This window comes from Danio rerio, chromosome 13 (genome assembly GCF_052040795.2).
Source record: "Danio rerio strain M-AB ecotype USA chromosome 13, GRCz13ab, whole genome shotgun sequence".
Taxonomy (NCBI): domain Eukaryota; kingdom Metazoa; phylum Chordata; class Actinopteri; order Cypriniformes; family Danionidae; genus Danio; species Danio rerio.
In genome coordinates, this window is record NC_141033.1 from 42,647,399 (window position 1) to 42,665,168 (window position 17,770).

Here is a 17,770-nt window from a genome sequence, read left to right on the forward strand (position 1 = left end):
AACAGTCATAAATAAAGTCCACACACAGCCATCTCTGGTTACATTCGGTTTTAAATCTGCTTAATTCTACACAACTTAACTTAAGTGTGTTTTTGACATTCGACTACTCCTTTACTTTGATATCAAGAATATCTCACGGTTATCAGAAGTAAATAGAGAAGACCAATATGCATTCATATTAGTCACTAAACTAAACTGACCTAATATAAAAATCTGAAACAGTCTTGCAGTTAAAAGACAAACTGAGTGCTTAAAATAAAAGACTTTTGCATCCAGAAAGAATGAAGTGAGCAATGAGCGAGATCACGACAGAGTAGTTGGACTGTGTAAAAGCCCTCTTAAAGTGTCACAGCTAAAGTAACCTGTAATTTGTTTCATGTGACCCTGAGGCCATATGCACTTAGAGAAAAGCACACTGTCCTTTAAGGAGCTGCTGCATTTCTACATTTATGCACGGTTTACGCTCAATGAATCCCGCAGATCTGCTGAATCAATCCCAACTTTTGCTTCTGTTCACTCTATCTATGATAAAGAGATTACATGTATTGCATTTATAATACCTTCAAAGAAGTCATTCAAAACCATACATACATTTTAAGGCTACAATGACTATTCTTACAGGTTTGAAGCAACACACTGATGCGTAGATTTTATTTATGAATTAATATCAATTTAATTTATGTATGTATTTATTCATTTTTATTCCTTTAAAATAAAATTGATAACACTATACAGTAAGGTTGTAATAGTTAATGTTAGTTAATGCATTTACTAACATGAGCAATCAATGAACACTACATTTGTTACAGTATTTATTCATGTTAGTTAACGGAAAATAAAGTTGTTCGTTGTTAGTTCATGTTCACTCATTAACTAGTGCATTAACTAATGTTAACAGGCTTGAAATTAGTAGCAGGCAATACATTATTAAATGTTGAACTTCATAAATTCTGTATGAGTATTGTTAGTAATTAGTTCATGTTAGTAAATACATTAACTAATGAAACATTTTTGTGTGACAATGAAATGTTTTTATTACATTAAGTGTCTAATAAGCGAGATACAGGGTTATTTATTTATTCCATTCGCTCAAATGACTGATTCATTCAGCAATGAAAAGATCTTTTATTTGAAGAACATTTGAATCATTGTTCAAAACACAGATTCATATGTTGATTGAAAACTTTTTTGGCAGATTTTTTTATTATTATTTTTTGTCTGTTTGCAAAATTAAGCAAAAGCAGACAATTTACTAAAAAAATAAAGCAACATATATTTACTAATTATTTTTACTAATTATTGTATAAATCAGTATCACATTTGCATTTGTTTTGGGTCAAGCGCAGCATTTATGTTGACATGTTACACTCTGATGTTGCTTAACTAAACTAATTAATTAATGATATGGTTAACATTTCGTAACGGTGCTTGGTGTAATAATTTGGGTTCAGATATTTTGCTTATCATATTTACAAATATATGTTTAAAAGGTTCTGCTTGCAACGTCTGTGCTGTCATTTTTTTCATTTAGGTTGCTTGATTCTGTTTGCATCTAGATTCTGATATTTTTGGTATCCAAATGCTATTCTGTATTAAAAGATTTAAATAAATTCAATTTCTGAGGGGTTATTTTTTGCCTGAGTTGTACTGAGGCATTTGGCTGATTTTCTGAAAAAAATCTATTCGGTATGACAATCATTTACTAATAAACAAGCTTCAAAAGGCAGTGGCGTTCTGCTTAAAAGCAAATGAGTCTCTTGAGGAACCCAGAGAGTCGGTTTATAATCTCCTTGTGTTTAATTATTGTGGATAACAGAATGTGCTTAAGATGAGCACTGGTTGATTATAAAGACATCTGTGAACATGATGATTAACGCATGTTTATTGATCTGTTTGTCAATAGAGTAAAAATTACTTCACTCGTCAGTGTCAAAAGGTTTTTTAGGTGTTTTATATCCTGATCTAGTGATAAATATTTATATTAAAAAAATTTTTAAATTTATGAAGGCATTTGTGTTAACTTATTAATGCATTCCAACTGAATAAAGTATTTATTACTCTTATTAAAAATTAAAAAAATGTATGAAATTATTAGTATTGATATTATTATTATTACTATTATTATTATTATTATTATTATTTAATTAAAATTAAATAATGATCACAAACTTTTAAATAGTAAAACCATGTTTCATACTTTAGGATATTTATTATTATTATTATTATTATTATTAATATTATTATTATTATTCATTAATTTTTTTGTTGGCTTAGTCCCTTTATTATTCCGAGGTTGCCACAGCGGAATGAACCGCCAACTTATCCAGCAAGTTTTTATGCATCGATGCCCTTCCATCGCAACTTATCTCTGGGAAACATTTACACACACACACTCATACACTACGGACAATTTTAGCCTAACCAATTCACCTGTACCGCATGTCTTTGGACTGTGGGGGAAACCGGAGCACCCGGAGGAAACCAACATGAACGCAAGGAGAACATGCAAACTCCACACAGAAATGCCAACTGAGCCGAGGCTCGAACCAGCGACCGAGTGACCTTTTTATTATTATTATTATTATTATTATTATTGTTGTTGTTGTTCAAAATAATAATAATAATGATAATAATAATAATTATTATTATTATTATTATCCGTAATAAAATTGATAATAATAATAATAATAATAATAAAATATCCTAAATATGTTTTACTATTCAAAAGTCTGTAATCATTATTTCTTTTAATAATAATAATAATAATAATAATATTCATAATATCACAATAATAATAATAATACTCATAACAAAAAACAACAACAAAAATAATAATAGTAATAATAATAGTACAATGTCCTAAAATATGACAGATGGTTTTACTGTTTAAAAGTTTGTAATCATAATTTACTTTAATTTATTTTAATAAATACTACTACTACTACTACTACTACTACAACAATAATAATAATAATAATTATTATTATTATTATTATTATTATCATTATTATCATTATTATTATAATAATTATTATTAACATTATAAATATAATGTTTTCTAATAAAATAATAATTATTATTATTTTGTTATTTTATTATTATTATTTATTATTATAATTATAATTATTATTATTATTATTATTATTATTATTATTATATTTTCTTAAACCACATTATTCAGCCATTATTGTCAACAGCCTAAACAAAAGTAGAACATTTAATTTACATTTTAGTAAAATAAAAAAAGCTTAACATAATTATTTGTTGGAGGTTGAACTATCATAAAGTACTTCTTCTTTAAGTCTTAAATAATGCACATTACCGCTTTCCTTTATATAAGCTGTATGCGACTCTACATAATAATCCCAAAAGCTTAATTCACTTCTATAGTACATTATAAGAGTACAGTGACATTGGGCATCTAGCTTGTTTATCATTGAGTGTTAACACAACATAATTGATATATTTCGTATTGCATCTGAATGGCTTCACTGTCCTTTTTATGCTGCTTAAAACTGAGCCTATAAGCTTGTCTCTCCCCCTCTGTATCGAGTCCAGAAAATTGCTAAACACTTAGCGCTGCAGGGCAGAAAAGTTGAGTTTTTATGCCTCTCAGTCGATTGGAGAGCTTTACTTCTGACATGCACGTCTATAAACCACTATTAAACCCAAGCAAGTCTATCTTTTGCTTCCTCTACGGTGTCTTTCAAGCACATCAGCATTTCTCTTTTTCTGTGGTAGGAAACCCGAGCACTGTAAATGTTCTGCCTCTGCCACATCTGTTTAAAATCATCTTCCCCATTCGCAAGGGAAGGAAGAGGAAATGCCCCGAGAGCCTATGAAGTCTATGAAGGTACACATCTTTCTTAGTAATATGCGTCTGTAGATCTGCTTAGCTACTTGTGAAATACATCTCGGTATTGGCAGAATCCCGAAAGCACCTTTGGCCCCTCAGATGTTTCTGCCGGACAGTTAGTTTCATTAAAATTCATAGGCATTTCCTCAGCTGATGAATTTTAATTGGCCATGACCATCGTTTTGCTGAGGGTTGAGATGACCGGTGATGCTAATGGTCTCACTTTGGGAAAGTCACTCTATAACCTCAATCACCCTTTAGACTTTAGCCGTGCTCACTTTGACAGTTCAAGATTTACAGAAACCATTTGGACACTCTACTTGTTTTCTTTGTGCGATCTGGAAATGTGTCCACTGATGGGGTCTACTTTTTTATCATGACAAATCATCAGCTGGCACAAATCATGCTGTTTTCGGTAGCCATTGTTTGTTTAATTTCTTGTTTCCTAGACGTAGTTGCAAGTCTTTATTAGCTGGGTTTTCATTACCCTGTATTAATGTGCATTTTGAAGTATCGCATAAGGAGCGAGTGATGGAAATGCCAAATTTTGGAAAGCAAATCCTTTAAAGGGCACCTATTTAACCCCTTTTACAAGATTTAAGACAAGCTTTTGGTGTCTCCAGAATGTGTCTGTTAAATTTCAGCTCAAAATACCCTTCAGATAATTTACTATAGTCTCCAGAATATGCCCATTTTGGTGTCTGAATACATTATAGCTGTTTTTGTAGCCGATGGCTTTAAATGCAAATGAGCTGCTTCTCCCTGCCCACCACTCCCACATACATGTCTGCTTCTTATGCGTTACGTCAGATAAACAGCACAGTGACAGATAGACACTGATGAAGCTGAAAAACAGCAGACTAGTCAAAAATACCAAGTAGCATGGGATGATTTTCATTTTCAAGGTATACACAAGGACAAGTCAAGGCTTTAAAACTTCCAAAATTGTCTGTGACTCCAGCAAAAAAATAAAAAATATATCCAAATATGCTGTTTTCATTTGTAAAGAAATCTGTGTTTTTGAAACTAATGAAGACAGCAGAAGTCAATGATGCATTGTAATTATTTAGCCTGACATGTTTACTGTTCTAGTAATTTAGAGCAGTAATCACGATACCATGAAACCGTGATATTTTTATCCAAGGTTATCATACCATCAGAATCTTATACCGGTCCATGCCTACAAGTTAGTTTATGTTACAACTGGCTCAACATTGTAGCATAAGAGAGACAATGCGGACCAGGTAAATTGAAACGAGAAATGATTTATTGACAAAAAAGCTTAATTAACAGAAGTATTTAAAGCAATCAAAGTCAGTACAAATGGAAGTCAGTGGTGAAGAGGATGTGCATGGTAGTGAACTGAGCTCATGATCCAAAACAAACTAAAATTATCATAATGCCAGGCAGGGAGGTCCGGCTAATTGAGCTCCCCTACTCTTTATAGCCACCACACAATATGTCTCGGGTGAGATGGCCCACCCACAAATCAGCAATCATTGCAGGCTCTGCAAAAATCACTAAAACACAAAAAAAAAACAAAAAAAAAAACAGGTCCTACACGTGACCTAACAGTTTATTTCATGTATTTGTGATGGAGTTTATTCAAGCTATTCTGAAATGATGAGTCTCAAACAAATGCAATTTGTAACACATGCAAGTGTTTACTGGCACTGTGCGGCTGTGGTGATTATAGCGGTTAAGAATTACATAGCATGTATTACATAGCATGCACTTTAATATAAACATGCTCTGTTTTAAAACATTTCAAACTTATAAAAAGCACAGAGTTGGAACAGATATTTTAATCCCACTTCATTTGCAAAAAAATTGCGTTGAAAACCGTACTCCAACATCACGTTGCGGTGGATTTCAAAATCATTGGGATTTGGATCCTATTTTAGCATCAGAAAATTTAAAAAAGAGACTTGTTGGGTTTCTATTACTCTTATATGACAATGGACACACTATACCTACACACAGTTCTGTCTAAACAGCTTACAAAAGTTGATTTTCCTCATAGGTGCCCTTTAAATTGCAAAACAAAAACAATTACACTTGCTTGAGGTGGTTTTAATGAGTGCTCTGATGTAGTAGACATTACACCCACATGACCAATCAGCTGTCTCTGTTAAGTATAATCATATTAACCCCCATTGTGTCAACATTTCAGCATTGCTCGCCATCATCAATGGATACGTTTTAAATTCCAGTTGATTATTTTAAATCCCTAATGGTTTTTTAGAATGTCAAAATCAACAGTAGGTGATAGACCCTTTTCTGGTCTAGCACCTAAACTCTTAAACAGTCATCAAACACAATGTCAGCTTAAAACTACATTGAGGATTCTGTGAAGTGCTTTGAAATGTGCATTTTTATTCAATGTTTGACGTAATCTCAACTAAAACACAAAGAAAGAGTGGGGCATAGTGTAGCTCCTCCTTAAAAAGCTACGTAGTCACCCGGGAGAAGCCCGAAGTAGAGCCGCTGCTCCTCCACATCAAGAGAAGTCAGCTGAGGTGGCTCAGGCATTCGTTTCAGATGCCTCCTGGACGCCTTCCTAGGGAGGTGTTCCAGGCATGTCCAAACAGGAGGAGGCCTCGGGAAAAATACAGGACATGCTGAAGGGACTATGTCTCTCAGCTGGCCTGGGAATGCCTCGGTATCCCCCTGGACAAGCTAGAGGAAGTGTCTGAGGAGAGGGAAGTCTGGAGTTAAGGTTATTAGTAACTGATAAAGTTATGGTAACTAATAAGTTTAACTTTTCTGAATTTGATTGTAAAGCAATAACGCATACCTTTAATAAAGCTGCTTGAAACATGAATTATTGTGAATCGTGCTTTACAACTGAATTGGATAATTGTTAAATAACTATCACAGGGTCTGATCAAGAAGTTGAAAATCAAATCTGGGGGATTTATCATTTCATTCACTATTTCAAGTGGACTAATGTAGGGAATAGTGATTGAGGCCGATTTTGAATACGTCACAAGTATGACTTCTCTCCTTCAATTTGCAGATAACAGTTTAAATGACCTCCTGAAGTGTGAATAATTAATCATATCTTCTGGGAGAAATCTAACTGCGGACAGGCAGGTGGCCAGATAAGCCACTTGCTGCTTGTGGTTATGCTAACAGCTGCTGTGGGATTTGAGTTATTATGAGCGTCCTCAACCTGAGTCTCTGTGAGCGACGTCTCTGTGGAGGAACGCTGGGATAATTAGGCTCGTCTCATTGGCGTGGACTTAGAAGCTTTGTGTGCTGTGGCAACAGTGAAGACTAATTATCATTCACGTCCGTCTTTATGAAGCTTTGCTTGCTAATTCGGGTTTTCTTTGTATTTGTTCCAGCGCTAGACTGTGTGAAGTCGTAATGACAACATGTAGCTGGATTTATCGCTATATATGAATGAAATACTGTTCAGAGGTCGGTCTTATATAATGTAAAAGACTTTTATCAGTTAAAAGGAAATTAAGTTTTGTGCAAGAAAAATTTCCAGTATTTTTCTTTGTCTAATTCAAGTTAACAAGGCTCAAGATGTTTTACATAAACACTACATGACAAAAGACTTGTCGTCGATCCTAGTTGTAAGAGCAAAAATTAATAACTTGACTTCTAGTTGATCATTTAAAAAAAATGACAGAAGGTACAGTAGATCATCAGTTGAACTGCAATCATCTGCAATTCCAATCATCACAAATACTGCAGAAGACCTATTTTAACATGCATGGACCCAAGATTCTTACTAAAAAGTTTGGTAGAGTAAAAAGTCATTGTTTGGGGTTACATTCAGTGTGTGGCATGAGAAAGATCTGCAGAGTGGATGGCAACATCAACAGCCTGAGGAATCAAGACATTTGTGCTGCCCATTAGATTACAAACAACAGGAGAGGGCAAATTCTTCAGCAATATAGCTCATCAGTATAACTTCAGCCTCCACATCAAGTTCCTGAAAGCAAAGAAGGTCAAGGTGTTCCAGGATTGGCCAGCCCAGTCACCAGACTTAAACATTATTGAGCATTTCTGGGGTAAGATTAAGGAGGAGGCATTGAAGATAAATTCAAAGAATCTTGATGAACTCTGGGAGTCCTGCAAAAACACTTTCTTTACCATTCCAGATGACTTTATTAATAAGTTATTTGAGTCATTGCAGAGATGTATGAATGCAGTCCTCCAAGTTTATGGGAGCCATACACAATATTCATTCTTTCTCCACTGCACCATGACTTTATATTCTATACTGTACATTATTTCTGTTAAGTGACAAGATTTTTGTCTAAGCAAAGTCTGACCTTACTGTCCTAATTAAATAATTAAAAATCAAGGCATGATCATATTTTATTTTGGTAAAACAAGCGTAATCTAGAGCCCTTTGCCTTTCATTTAAGCCACTTCTGATACCAAATGATTAACTAGAAGTCAAGTTATTATATATAACTTTGAATTTGTTTTCTTTTCAAATATTTCCCAAATAATGTTTAACAGAGCAAGGACATTTTTACAGTATGTCTGATAATATTTTTTCTTCTAAAAAAATTATTATTTGTTTTTTTCGTCTAGAATAAAACCAGTTTTTATTTTTTTAATTACTATTTTAAGATCAAAATCATTAGCCCCTTTAAGCTATATCTTTTCTCGATAGTCTACAGAACAAAGGATTGCTATACAATAACTTGCTTAATTACCCTAACCTGCCTAGTTAACCTAATTAACCTAGTTAAGCCTTTAAATGTCACTTTAAGCTGTATAGAAGTGTCTTGAAAAATATCTAGTCAAATATTATTTACTGTCATCATGGCAAAGATAAAATAAATCAGTTATTAGCAATGAGTTATTAAACTTATATGTTTAGAAATGCGTTGAAAAAATCTGCAAGAGAGAGAGAGAGAGAGAGAGTATACGAAATTCATATTAATGCACCTTCAAAGTCATCCAGACAAACTCATTTTACAGACAAGGGTCTCATATAAATAAACAATCAGTCATTTTCAGAAGAAAATTCTAAATTAAAAATTACATACTTTATAATTTTTATTGATATTCTTTCTGAAACCTTTTTGATTCCAAATAAAATATATGAAGGTCTTCCAGACAAATTAAATTGCTAGTGTTTTTTCCCAAACTATTTGTTTATTTAATTTTTTGAAAGCTAAATATCATGGTATATTTAAATAGTTCATTAAAATAAATTACATTTCCATTATTTCATTTTATACTTGTAAGAATTTACCTGTATATTTTCTCATACATTTAACTTTTCCAGTTGTTGGTTTGTATATTTATATTTAACATTTTACATTGTACTTAACATTTTAGTCATTTTGTTGTGTGATTTAAAAACAAAATAAATATTAAAACCAAAATAAAAAATCATTAAAAATCAAATAATTACATTTTATACATTCAATGTACTTGTATATTTTTGAATACATTTACATGACTTCTCCAGTTGTTGGTTTGTATTTGCATATTTACCAATTTCATTATCACTTTTTTTTACTTTTAGTTAGACTTTTTTTGTTAAAACAAAATAAAAAATAAATGCTTCAGCTCTATAATTTGAAAGTTAAAAAAGCTAACATTTTAGTTAAAGTTTTAGCTAATAATAATTAAAATAATTTGTTTAATATACGTTTATATTTCTTTCCACAATCTTATTGCTTTCTTAAAGAAACATTAGACATATACACATACCTCTTGTACATCATGTTATTATCTTTTGGAAGAAACCTGTCATTTCAGGTAAAAAAAAAAAATGCTGGTTGAATAAATCTTTAAATCAGAATTTATTTCACATCTTCTTTCTGTATATTTCAGCCATGTCTTTACATAGTAACTTTCCTCTGTTGGCAGTAGAGAGAATTAACAATAGACTTATTTTTGGCATCAAAGCTTTCAGCAATTACACTAATGAGACCGCAACTGTGAGGCCAATTAATTTTTGCAGAAAATAAAGCTGTGAGCCGCGTCTTATATCTTGATCTGATAAAACACAGATTTGTTTACAAGGGGGAAACAAGGTCTCAGAAGAAAGAAACTGATGCATTGCTTACAGTGCATTAGGAAGAAAGTCTGCTCTTACTAAATAATCAGTTGTTAATATAACTTAATAATTAAATGTATGAAACATATTATATTGCCTGAAGCCATTGTAAACGGACACAATCCTGGAATAGATCTGACTGAATGTATGCTGTGAATTAGAAAATTTAGGAGAAATAGGACACAGCAAATAGCCATTAGGACTAGTTTCATGTCTTAAATTTATCAGCTTTCATTCTCTCTCTTGGCTCTCTAATACGGCTTTTTCAAGATTGTTTTTACACTTAAAAGTCCTAAAACAACTCGTTGAGTGCTTCTTTTTCTATTTTGACTGATGCTCTGTCTTCTTCCTGGCCCAGATTTTATAAACACGCATTCATATTCCTTCATATTTTTAAATATTATTACCTCAAAGGCCCCCTGTCTGTTTTTCATTCTGATAGACTCTTGAAGCGAGGCCAGTCTCTATCATTTCATATTTTGTCAGATTTCTGTGTTTCTTGGAAGACGTGGAAACCGTAACTCATTGAATTAATTGACACAATGTCACACTCTCAGGACCCTCTCCATATTAAGTGTCAGATCACGAATTCTTATCCACATATGCACAATAATTTAACTGCGCGAGAAATAATTTCAGTGAAAAATGTTTCAAATGATGCACACGCAGGATCTAGTGGTATCAGTGACCTGACGACTACATCATTTGTCATTTAAAGTTTCAGAAGGGTGTTCAAGGCTGATGCGTTTTGTGTCTTTCTGCAGTTCCACAACCTTCAGGAGCTGCGTCACACTGCGTCTCTGGCCACCAAGGTCTTCATTCAGAGAGATTACAGTGATGGCACCATCTGCAAATTCCAGACCAAGTTCCCCACAGAGCTGGACAGCAGGGTGAGCTTCAGATGACACTTTATATCTTTATTTATGTGGGCACTAATTTAAATTAGTGCATTTTCAGAATTGTTCTTTGTTAATATATTTTTACTGAAACATAGACCTTTTTCATGGCTGCTGCATGGAGGGCACCATAGCGACCAGCGTCTTCTGGTAGAATGCTAAAAAGTTCCGTTTACAGCGTGTACAACTGGTAATTTGTGCTCCGAAAATGAGTTTCAATAACGTTTTTAATGGATAACAGAGTGTTTTTGTGACACACAATTTAGAAAGGTGTCTGTTAAAGCCGTTTTAATATGTCACATGTGGTTCAAGCGCGTCAGATATCCGAGAAAAACGTTCTCCTAGATCACGTGTCTGCCGTAAGAAATACAGTGTGTGTGTGCGCGTTCCCGGCCTGTCAGCTGTTAGCTCAGCGGCTCTTTAAAGGGCCATGACATGATTAATGGGCGTGGAGCTCCGCGAGCATCGGGCAGGAGTGGGCGTGGCCATCAGGGGAGACCGTGAGCGAACGAAGCTAGCTCACAAAATGAGACAAACCGTGAGGAGAAACATGAGTTTATAGTTTACAAAGTTAAAATGCAAAGAAATAAATAGTGATTTAATGCCCTGCTACATTTGTTTTTCGTAATTTCATATACACAACCACAATTTATATAATTATAAAGATAAGTGTGTTCATGTAAACCGTATAAATGGGGACTTCTCCCTCAATCCCCGTATCCAGCAGACTCAGTGCAGCAGGTCTCCTGACCTGTCTATTTTAACCATTAGCCCTGCTGGTAATCTGGAGGATTTATGCAAACACAGCAGCACGGCGATGTGTCTGAATGTGAATGAACTCCTGATAAAAGACAGCATCCGCCATTCTCTAATTCTCGTGCTGCTCTCCCGACAAAAATGCTAGCAGCACACACACAGCTTTGCTGTATGATCGGCCCTGACAAGATCGCGGGGGAAAACATGCAACAAACCGCGTGGATCATGGAAACAAAAGCATATGAGCCTTTATGAACGGCTAAATACTGTGTGCCCGTGCCGTGTGTCCGTGACGTGTCTCACAGCTCGGGCTTGACTCTGGCAGGTTTTTAAGCAGCCGGCTCTTCTCATAGGATAAGAAAACTCCGCTATGAATAATAATGAGAAACCGACGCGTCATCATTGCACTTGCAGTACTGTGCTACGTCGCCGATTTTGATCCCGCCCCAAAAATCATTTTAAAACCGGAATCTGAAATTAGCTGACAAAAGCTCAAAATTATCCAGTTTTCCCCACAATTAAAGCTGACAGGTGCTAACATTGTCTTAACTGATGCTCAACACACACAAATCTGTTAATATAAAAAAAAAAAGTTATCCAGGGTGTCCTGAACCTTTAACACACACACACACACGCACACATAGAGAGAGAGAGAGAGAGAGAGAGAGAGAGAGAGAAAGAGAAAGAGAGAGAGAGAGAGAGAGAGAGAAAGAGAGAGAGAGAGAGAGAGAGAGAGAGAGAGAGAGAGAGAGAGAGAGAGCAAACCAGAGTACTGGCATGAAACTTAACAGGTATGAAAGTCGTACAATTTACAAAAATGACCAATAAATGTCTGCTATTGATACTCTGCTGGCTGATTTGCTGTTCATTCTTATCGCGAGCCGTTTGTGTTTTATTTTGTGTGTTGTATTCACCAAGGTTTGTGTTTTTCTGTCATTTCGAAATGACACTAGCCTATATTTTCACTTTGTCACAGTTATTAAATCAGTGTGTCAGTGGCACTGAACAGGCTCCGTGTGTGTGTCAAACATTTTAGTGAGTTACATTTGTTTGGGCTGGTTATATATTTGAAATAAAGAGAAAATGTTGACTTTAGCGATGACAAGGCTTCATTTAAACTGCAGAAGATGCCGCCTGACAACGAGGGGAAAATGCCTCACAGCAGCTGTTTTCCATCCTATTAGATCGCATTTCTTTAAATGATCAGTCCAGGAGATGGTGCTGATGGACAACAGTATTAGTTCAAAGAGGATAAAAGCAGGTAAAATAGATTAAAACTATCATTTCAAAGCTGTCCAAATGTGACTGTTTACACGCATCAGCTGCCGACCGGAAGTTCTTCGCATTCTCCTTGTGCATACACGCAAAGCATAATGGGTAAATTTGCGTTTCAAGAAAAAGGTCTATAGAAAAATACTATATGCAGTTGAAGTCAGAACTGCAACACAGGCTCATTCTGAAAACATACATACAAAGCATACATTTATGGAGATCGCAAATTATGTAGCCAGTAGTTTGTATGGCTGCATTTCGACTTTAAAATGAATGCTACGGGGCGGTATGGTGCTGCTCCTTTTCACGCTTACCAGTTTACTTCCGTATGGACGGCTTTTCTGCTGTTACCAGTTTGTCCAGTACTAAAGTTTCACCCTAAAGGTGTTCCATGTGACTAGAACAGAAGAAAAGTTATTTTGAGTGGGGTGTGACAGCTAAGGTATTTGATAAAGATTACATGGGCAAATAGTTCACTAATTTAATTTTAAAGTGCACAGGTACATAGTTTATAACAAGCACTATACTATATAATAACAAAAATAAGCAGAGTACACATTTTAATTTTCACCAAAAATTTTAAATTTACTATAAATGACTTACACTCAAGCCATCTAAGATATACTTTACTTTGAGAGTCTTTACTTTACTAAGATACTGGCACTTTGAGAGTCAAAAATACATATACAGGCAAAATAAAACAACTTCTGTGGCTCCGGGTGATGCATTGAAGGTCTTATAAAATGAAATAATTGGTCTGTGAAAAACAAAACATTAGACAAACTAAACAACCCTAATCAAACACCTGAACAAGCTAATCAAGACCTTACTGGGTATACTTAAAAAACCCAGGCAGGTGTGTTGAGGCAAGTTGGAGCTAAACCCTGTAAGGCACCGGACCTCCAGGAACAAGATTGGTGAACCCTGGTCTATAGTGAAACAGAACACCAAACTTTCCAAACAAATACACTGGCTCCAATAATACAAATACAAAAAATATACACAATGAAAGACAAAATATATATATATATATATATATATATATATATATATATATATATATATATATATATATATATATATATATATATATATATATATATACTAAACGCTCAATTTTCACAGGTTGAAGATGCTAGAGTATTGTGGACGACATGTGTAACTGTAACAATATGTCTGTAACAAAATTGTTGATGATCTGAGGGTAAATTGACAGTAGTTTTTAATTTGACCAATTTTGGGGTTAACTATCACTTTAATGCATTGCAATTCTCGCTGACTGGTTGCCTTAACCTTAAAGGAGATGAGTTATTTGGTAATCTTTAGTAAAATGTACTGTAGTGGTGCACAGTGCAACAATGATAAAAGGTTGATGCAGCCTCTCTAAGCATAATAAACCAACCTTTTATCAACATGCATTGCATTCATTACATTTTTTATATATTTTTTTTTTCTACATGTGTTAATTATTTTGTAATCATGCAAAAAATACAACCTTGGACCACAAAACCATTAAAAATGAGTGTCAATTATGGGAAATTGAGATGTATACATGTATGGATATGAAAAAAATTATTTGAAAATCTGGAATCTGAGGGTTTAAAAAAATTCTGCAAATTAAGTTCTTGCATAGTTAAGCAATGCATCTTACTAATTTAATTTTAATATATATACAGCTGGAAATGTACTACATATCTTCATGAAACATGATCTTTACTTAATATTGTAATGATTTTGCCATAAAAGAAAAGAAAAAATTAAATAGTTCTGATACCTATATACAATTTTTTATATTTTATATTTTTATATATTTTTTATAGCCAAAATATTTTCATTCAATATGAGACTTTATGGTCCAGGGTCACAAACACTTGCAAAAGAAATCATCGCTGGCCTAAACTCAACACTGTGTGCAGATCGAGAGGAGCCTGTTTGAAGAAACAGTGAAGACGCTCAACTGCTATTACGCCGAGGCAGAAAAGATCAGCGGTCAGTCCTATCTGGAAAGCTGCCTGGCTTGTGCTACGGCCTACTTCATCTTCCTGTGCATGGAGACACGCTATGAAAAGGTATGGAGATAACGTTTCTCCTGTTTCATTCACAATACACAAAGCATTCAAGTATCCGACTCTGAGATGTTAGATTGAAATGTGCTCCAACTCACGAACGCCAGTGAAGATCAAACAGCAGCATTAAGGTCTTTTCAACCCGAAGATTCGCACACAATCAAAACAGTAGAAAGTCTGAGCATTTTCAAGCGCCGGCCCATTGGAATCTGACCACACATGATCAAATCGGCAGATGGCATTACTTTCTTTCACTGGAAGTCAAAAGAAATTAAGATGAGGTTTGATAAATAATGTTGGGTTTCTTGCACAGAGTGTTTTGCTTCATTAAAGCTCAGTGTAACATTAGGAGCAGTTCGAAACCTGCAGTGCATGAGTTAGAAAATACACAATTCACATTTGCATAGTTAAATCTAAATGAATCTCAGTAGAACATACAGTTGGAAGTCAGAATTATTAGCCCCCCTAAATTATTAGACTGCTTGTTTATTTTTTCCCCAATTTCTGTTTAACAGAGAGAAGATTTTATCAACACATTTCTAAACGTAATAATTTTAATAACTCATTTCTAATAACTGATTTATTTTATCTTTACCATGATGACTGTAAATAATATTTTACTAAATATTTTTCAAGACACTTCTATACAGCTTGAAGTGACATTTAAAGGCTTAACTGGGTTAATTAGGTTATCTAGGCAGGTAAGAGTAATTATAGGCAAGTGGTTTGCTCTGTAGATTATTGAGAAAAAATATTGCTTAAAGGGGCTAATAATTTTGTCCCTAAAATTGTGTTTAAAAAATTTAAAATTGCTTTTATTCTAGTCAAAATAAAACAAATAAGACTTTCTCCAGAAGAAAAAATATTATCAGACATACAGTGAAAATTTCCTTGCTCTGTTGAACATCATTTGGAAAATATTTAAAAAAAAAAAAAGAAGAAAAAAATTGAAGGGGGCTAATAATTCTGACTTTAACTGTATGTTTATACTGTGGGGCAATTGAATGCTTGGTTCTGATTGGCTGATTCATTCTTGGTGTGCAATTAATTTTAGATGAATGCACAGCTGAAGTAGTTTCAATAGTTTTATAATCACATTACAGCAGTGTTAGTTTCGTTGACGAAAAATCATCAAAACTTTCCTGAAGAACAAGTTTCTACCGGCAAAAAATAAATAAAAATTATTTAGAATTCTTTACCTCTACCACAAAACAATTTATTGAGGATTTTATTCATCGATGTGATTATTTCTTACATCTGTATTGATACTGGATGTACTGGATACTGGATGGATGTAATAATACTGTAATGCAATAATCTTTGCTTTCAAGGACTCGCATTTAACATGCAAGATTACAAAATTGCTTTGAAGCACACATTTATTTTTTTACGCATATTATCGCTTTATAACTTCTCTATGTGAGTTAACACAGCTATGGGACTGATTGCACATTTTACAAGATAACACATGATCATTTGCCAGTCATATATCATTACTCTACTTGTTTACTCGAGCTATACAGCTGAGCACCATGTACTGTAACACCAACTACAACAGTAAAGCTTGCTATTGAAGGAATCGGATTGTAGTGATTGTATACAGTTTTAACCAAAAGAATGACCAGTCTGTCAGATGAAGAAGAGCCGGAGTCGTTTCAAATAAATAAATAAAGTTTACTGAAGATAGTTTGCAGTTTCATCAGCAGAAGCCTTCACTATAGACTGAAATTGCAAAGGGGACTTAAAGTATTTTAGGCCCTTTAAAAGATTTAATGGCTTGAAACTATTCAACAGACGATTAACGTTTTACCACGTTAAAATAAAGGCTTTTGCTAAATAATTGCACACTCCTGCATTTTCAGATGGCTATGTTCTGTTATGTGGATTGATTGCTAACGCATAATTTTACATATTACTTATGATAAAAATACACAACGCATATCTAATGTTTGGTCTTCAATGGAAAAGCTATAATCCATATTTCAATGAGACTGTTTTATTTAATTTTAAGTCTATTTTGTATGAATAAATGTATACAATATTTAATTAAGTTACACTTAAACTAAATCAAATATATTTTAGTCAAGTAAAACTAAATAAAAATTTGCTGTTAAGATTAACACTGCATTTCAGTTCCAAATCACTGCAACGAATGATTTTCTTTATTTCACAGCCTACAACTGTAAAAAAACAAATCCAAACAAACCCCCATGCATTTGCGACAAATGTTTTTATACCATTAAAAATGCTTTTTTACTATTTTAAAATGTAAATTACTGCAGTAAAGGAATCTGTCCTGGAAAAATAGTTAAAGCCTGCATGAACTGTAAGTTGCGACAGTTTTTGTTTTTTGTGTCACTGAGCTTATGCGTGTCAGCGTCAACCCCGACAAGGGCTATGTGACTGCGCAAAGGCTCGGCCAGTCCATACTGTACACGTGCGCTTATTATACATCAGCCTTTACACACGTTATAAAAATTAAACTTGGGCATAAAATTAATATGAGGTGAAAAACACCCTGTGAGTAAACTAGAGCAAGTGATGCAATGCACGTGTACTCGTAGGTTGTTAACCCAACATAAGAAATTATTTCTACGCACAGGAGCAGTTTTGACCACAGACAAAAACTTGACCAATATCTTTAAGGACACAAATAAAAAATAAATGATTAATAAATGACAAACAATAAAAAAAAAAATTTTAAAAATTACTTTAGTCCATTGAATTATTAGAAAATAATGCACTCCCAAAGTGGAGCTGCAGCCAGGACGTGAACTAGTTCAATTGTTTATCTAATAATAAAACAGCTTATCATCAATTATTCCTTACATATACACTACTGGTTAAATGTTTGACATTATTATTATTATTACTATTATTA

General features: G+C 33.8%; 2 protein-coding genes across 8 annotated transcripts in view; one reads left to right on the forward strand and one right to left on the reverse strand.

Annotated features, from left to right (window-relative positions):
• crtac1b (cartilage acidic protein 1b) overlaps positions 1-17,770 on the reverse strand; it is a 200,807-nt gene that overhangs the window by 71,291 nt on the left and 111,746 nt on the right. The window contains exon 16 of one of the 7 annotated variants that reach the window (XR_015506280.1): positions 5,108-6,548. The exons of 4 other annotated variants lie outside the window; for them this stretch is intronic. The gene's annotated coding sequence lies outside the window, so the exon portion shown is untranslated. Of the gene's footprint in view, positions 1-5,107; positions 6,549-13,290; positions 13,581-17,770 lie in introns of those variants that run through there. 2 more of the 7 variants (XR_015506283.1, XR_015506277.1) reach the window with 2 other exon arrangements.
• The window catches only part of golga7bb (golgin A7 family, member Bb), a 42,857-nt gene that overhangs the window by 7,440 nt on the left and 17,647 nt on the right, over positions 1-17,770 (forward strand). Inside the window, exons 2-3 of the mRNA XM_087279733.1 lie at positions 10,664-10,789; positions 14,740-14,892. Of these exons, the coding sequence (XP_087135859.1) occupies positions 10,664-10,789; positions 14,740-14,892 (279 nt within the window). The remainder of the gene's footprint in view (positions 1-10,663; positions 10,790-14,739; positions 14,893-17,770) is intronic.